General features: G+C 47.2%; 1 protein-coding gene and 1 non-coding gene across 2 annotated transcripts in view; both read left to right on the top strand.

Moving 5' to 3' along the window:
- The first annotated feature begins 851 nt into the window (after positions 1–851).
- Positions 852–1,012, top strand: LOC119304440. The gene has a single exon (XR_005148268.1). It is a non-coding gene; the product is annotated as a U1 spliceosomal RNA (small nuclear RNA).
- A 173-nt stretch (positions 1,013–1,185) lies between these two features.
- LOC119303857 (D-xylose-proton symporter-like 3, chloroplastic) overlaps positions 1,186–5,423 on the top strand; it is a 7,561-nt gene continuing 3,323 nt past the window's right edge. Inside the window, exons 1-11 of the mRNA XM_037581007.1 lie at positions 1,186–1,431; positions 1,548–1,645; positions 2,201–2,279; positions 2,357–2,416; positions 2,552–2,618; positions 2,710–2,834; positions 3,033–3,134; positions 3,240–3,614; positions 4,147–4,194; positions 4,321–4,383; positions 4,455–4,535. Coding sequence (XP_037436904.1) covers positions 1,201–1,431; positions 1,548–1,645; positions 2,201–2,279; positions 2,357–2,416; positions 2,552–2,618; positions 2,710–2,834; positions 3,033–3,134; positions 3,240–3,614; positions 4,147–4,194; positions 4,321–4,383; positions 4,455–4,535 — 1,329 coding nt within the window. The 5' untranslated portion in view covers positions 1,186–1,200. The remainder of the gene's footprint in view (positions 1,432–1,547; positions 1,646–2,200; positions 2,280–2,356; positions 2,417–2,551; positions 2,619–2,709; positions 2,835–3,032; positions 3,135–3,239; positions 3,615–4,146; positions 4,195–4,320; positions 4,384–4,454; positions 4,536–5,423) is intronic.

Raw genomic sequence — 5,423 nt, 5'->3', positions numbered from 1 at the left:
TATTTAAGATTTAAAGATGACAACTTCCGTACCAATGTGTGTATAAAGAGACATATGAAGCAATGAAGCCAATCCGAGCAGCAAGAGACCTATGGAGCAAAATGCCGAGCACCATACGATCCGTAGCACAATCTGATAAATAAAAAACACAAGTTGAAGAATAGGAAAAATCAGAGATGGCTCAACACAGGGAGTGTGCAATATAGTACTCCCTCCGTTCCAAATTACTCCTTTCGTTCCGAATTACTTGTCTTAGATTTGTCTAGATACGAAGGTATCTAGCACTAAAATGGGTCTAGATACATCCGTATCTAGACAAATCCAAGACAAGTAATTCAGAACGGAGGGAGTATAATGGAGAAACATAATGACATATTTTCTACTATGTCTATCTTGAATGAGAAGAATCAGATCAGTTTTGAACAGAGCAAGAGTGATTTGCTAATCTATATTGCAACATCTCGAGGAAAGGTGGCATCCAATTCATGATACTCTTCCAAAATGGGATTATCGATACATGTACATGTATGTTGCTGTGATTCCGTCTCTTCTTTCAGGGAATGAAAATTTTGCCATGGGTTCGAGTAGTACCTTTTCTTTCCTGAGTGCAGTTTGAGTGGTACCCCATTTTTTCTTGAAAAGCAGTGGACTTTTTTTTTTTTCGAGAACAGGGATTTGAGTGAACAACCAGCACAAAGCTGCTGTACGGCTCTCAAAGCCCAAGTCCGTCTATCCTTTGCTGTACGCCTCCGCTGCCGCTGCGCTCTCAGTTTTTAGTACCACCTCGCCTAGCGAGGAGCGTCGGGCGCGAGAGCTCGTTATATAATGAGCGCGTGGTGCTACCTTGTTCCATACTTACCTGGACGGGGTCGACGACCGATCAAGAAGGCTCGTGGCCTAGGTTAGTGGCCCACATTGCACGTGGTGGGTGCGCTGGCCTATCATCTCCCCAAGTGGGAGAGTGAACGTCATAATTTGTGGTAGAGGGGGTACGCGTTCGCGCGGCCCCTGCCAATTCTTTAAAATTGAATTTTGGTCCCTCGCCTGCTTACGGTGTCCTGTGTTTAATTTTTCCCTCACCTGTCCATTAAAATTCACAAGGGCTAAGAAAATATCAGCACTATTGTAAAATCTGTCATTTATTTTATATTTTATAATATATGCGCTAGGCTCAACGTGCCAAAGCTAAAGCCTGGAAGCATGGCCATGGCGACGAGTGTCTGCCTCCCCCGGCCACTAGCAACCGGCGCGCGCGCCTCCATCTCTCTCCCCGCCCGCCCCCGCCACCTACCTCGCCCACAGCGCAGACCCCACCGTCTCGGCGGCGCCGCCGTGGGGATGGATGCCCTCCACGTGTCCTCGCGGGACGCGGAGCCGCTCCTCCGCCCCGTGTCGGCCGCCGCCGCCGCCACTGCGCACCGTCGGCTCCGCGTACGGCGCACGACCCCAGTCCTCGCCGCCCCAAATATAGCGAATCCCCGCGCCTTCTATTCTTGGGCGGAATCCGGGCGCGGCGGTCTTTTGACGACATGGGCGGTGATGTGCAGGTGCGGACGCACGCGCAGGGCGCCGACGAGTCGGCGAAGGACGCCGGCGATGGCGCGGCGGCGGGAGCGGACTACTCGCTGGCGGCCGTCATCCTCCCGTGAGCTTATAACCCCTCGCCCCCCCCATCCTTTAGTGGCATTTGGGGATAAATGCATTTCTAGCTCGAATCAAGCGTTCCAGATCGCGCAAATCAACCATCTGGGGAAGAATCGAACCTACTGCTTCTGTGCATCATGGATACATTGCTTAGTAGTTCTGCTTTGTCCGCCGTGTTGAATTTGGGCTGCAGCTTAGCGTGGAATTAGCAATGATGTAGTGCACTGTAAGAAATGTGCAACCTGATTTAACATCGTCTTATGCTATGTTATGCTGCCTAGATACTCCGTACTAGACTGTCAGGAATTTTGTTCCAAACCGTGATCCTTGCGCAGTTGCGTTTAAAGCGGTCATACAAATGCGTCATATAGTTAAGGATATGTTAGATTTGCATACCAGATCGACTGCAGACAACTGTTGCATCTGGGTTTGGTCCAGTGTTACTTGTCGTTGCAATTCTGTTTGGTTTATCAATTGGAAGATACAACATATATAGGGTCGGCACGAAAGTATGTCGAGCTTTTTTAGTACTAATGAGCCAATGTTTGGAACCTAGGTTCGTGTTCCCTGCATTGGGTGGCCTCCTTTTCGGTTATGACATCGGCGCAACTTCTGGAGCGACCATATCTGTGCACGTAAGTCCCAATTTGATTGTTCCACTATTTCCTATAGTTGATGTTTGCCCTCACATGGTTTCTTCCTCATTCTTCAGTCTGCTGAGCTCAGTGGCACCACCTGGTTCAACCTCTCTTCTCTGCAGCTAGGGCTTGTGGTAAGCCTTTTGGGAGATCCCTGTGTTTTATAAGCTTACGCCCCACATTCCTAATCATTAATCAAGAACATTGTTTTTACCATGTAGTCAGGAAAAATGTTGTGCTTTAATGAGCTTTATTGTCATGTTATTTAGGCCAGTGGTTCACTTTATGGTGCTCTTGGTGGGTCCATTCTTGCATACCGCATTGCAGATTTTCTAGGTGATTTGAAACGACAGTGTGCTTCAGTATTCCTTATTATGTATTCTTTGAAGATGAAGCGAAATAACTGCTACTACCCATCTTGTTGCAGGAAGAAGAATAGAGTTGATGACAGCAGCTGCATTATATATTTCTGGTGCTTTGACCACTGGATTAGCTCCTAATTTTGTAGTCCTGATCATAGGTCGTCTCCTTTATGGCATTGGCATTGGTTTGGTGAGTAGCTGCAAGCACAAGTATTTCTATCAAACACCCTTTTTACCACCCCAAAACTCCCAAAAAGGGGAAACTGGGAGGAACACGAGTCAAAGGAACATATTTATGATCAACTAAAAGCTTGAATGGATAGAAGTGTCTGTTTGTGTTCTCTAACTTTCAGTCATGCCACTGAACTACCATGATGCTCTGTTCCAGGCAATGCATGGTGCTCCCCTTTATATTGCAGAGACTTGTCCTTCACAAATACGTGGGACATTGATATCTTTTAAGGAGCTGTTTATTGTAGGAGGAATACTGGTAACTATCTTGTCATATAGTATTTGCCTAAACACACTATATTCTCGTACAATAAAATGCATGATCTGATGCCGGCTGACCATTTATTATTTTAACAATTTACAGTTTGGATACCTCGTAGGGAGCTATGAAATCGATGTTGTAGGAGGATGGCGGTACATGTTTGGTTTTAGTGCTCCACTGGCTGCTATAATGGCTGTTGGTATGTGGAGTCTACCACCTTCACCTAGATGGCTACTTCTCAGGGCAGTGCAGGGAAAAGGCCCTGTGGAAGACAACAAAAAGAAGGCAATGAATGCCCTGAGAAGACTGAAGGGTCCTTCAGCAAGCGACAAGGTTTTGACAGATGAGATTGAAAATAATCTTTCCTCAGTTAAGGCTGCTTACGCAGATCAAGCTGAAGGAAGCATTTTTCAAGTATTCGAGGGAGCAAGCTTGAAAGCCTTCACTATTGGAGGAGGACTGGTTCTCTTCCAGCAGGTTTTTATCCTCTTCAGTCCCACTAATACGCAGCTTAACTGAATTTAAAATCTTACCACCCTTTCCACCATCCTTTTAGATTTGAAATTCTCTGCCCGGTTAAGTTAAAATTCAAATGTCGTTTGCATGTATTCCCTCCGTAAAGAAATATAAGAGTGTTTAGATCTCCCTCTGTAAAGAAATATAAGAGCGTTTAGATCACTACTCTAAACGCTCTTATATTTCTTTACGGAGGGAGTACTTTCTATTCTAAACTATTTATATTATGTAGTACTCCCTCCGTCCGGAAATACTTGTCATCAAAATGAATAAAAGAGAATGTATCTAGATGTATTTTAGTTCTAGATACATCCATTTTTGTCCATTTTGATGACAAGTATTTTCGGACGGAGGGAGTATTATTTTTGGCTTGGGAAGTTGAATCCATATTGAAAAATTTCCAGCACTATTTAGTAATTCATTTCATCCTAATTTGGACATTTTTTTAGTAGTTATCAAGTCAGCTAAAGTGCTAAACTTTTTTATTTGTCAGATAACAGGCCAGCCAAGTGTTCTATACTATGCAACCTCCATTCTGCAGGTACCTCAGTTTTGCTTTGAGCTGTTCAATTGGTTCGTTTGATTTAGAAATTAGAACAGATGGAAGTCAATACATCTTTTCATATTGCTGCTTACAATATAGTTTGTTTATGTCCGTCTTCTGTAGACTGCTGGGTTTACAACTGCATCTGATGCTGCAAAAGTGTCAATTCTGATCGGGCTGTTCAAGGTAATACCGCGGAGCTAGATCACTACTGTACTCTGCTGGGCATAAAGTGTAATAGTTCAATCTTTTTGCAGTTTGTGATGACAGGTGTCGCGGTGCTTAAAGTCGACGATCTTGGAAGACGGCCGTTAATGATAGGAGGTGTTAGTGGAATTGTGAGTAACTTTACCGAAAGTGTGACCCTCATTCCTCGCCACCTATTTGAATTGATAGTCGTACCAGGCAACTAGGCATATATGTGTTATGGCCGGCCGGCTTAGGCCGCAAGTTATCTTAGTTTTTATTTTCAGATTAGGCAAGTTATCTTAGGCAAGTTATCTTAGGTTGATTCTTCTACAAGTTATCTAGGATATAAATATAGGTTGTAAGACTCTTTTTGAAGGCAAGCAATAAGAAGAATATTATCTCCTATTGCCCGGCTCCCTGAGGAGCCGGAACCCTAGCCGCCAACAGCCCTAGCCGCCGCCCTTCTCCTAGCCGCGACGGCGCCCTGCCGCCGGCGCGCCCGATCCTCGTCACGTCTTCCTCCATCCTTCCCTTACCACCTACGCCCTAGACCTGGTAGAGTACTTGATCCTACCAATTTGGTATCAGGTAACCGGATTTCGATCATGTCTCCGCCAATTCCACCGCCACCACCACCGCTGCCCGCCAACTCCTCCACCACCGCCGCCTCTGCGCCGGGCGTCACGGCCTCGCTCTCGGCGGGCACCACTGCGTCGCTCTCAGCGCCGGTCCTAACGGCACCCGGCACCACGCCGGGCCAAGGGCAGCCACAGGCCCCCGTCCAACACTCGTCGCCGCCATCCCCTCCCCCGCAGCCGCAACAGTTCACGCCGGAGGCCATGGCGGGCGTCCTCAACGACCTCGTCACCGCGGTTCAAGGGATCCGCCTCTACCTGGCAGGTCCGTACGGGCCGCCCCCACCACTCCATCCAGCCATGGCCGCGGGTCAGCAGGCGCTTCCGTGGTACTCGGCATCGGGGGCCATCACCGGACTCCATCCAGCCATGGCCGCGGGTCAGCAGGCGCTTCCGTGGTAC

This window comes from Triticum dicoccoides, chromosome 5A (genome assembly GCF_002162155.2).
Source record: "Triticum dicoccoides isolate Atlit2015 ecotype Zavitan chromosome 5A, WEW_v2.0, whole genome shotgun sequence".
Taxonomy (NCBI): Eukaryota; Viridiplantae; Streptophyta; class Magnoliopsida; order Poales; family Poaceae; genus Triticum; species Triticum dicoccoides.
The sequence above is the reverse complement of the archived record's forward strand: the minus strand, read 5'-3'. Positions and strand labels throughout refer to the sequence as shown.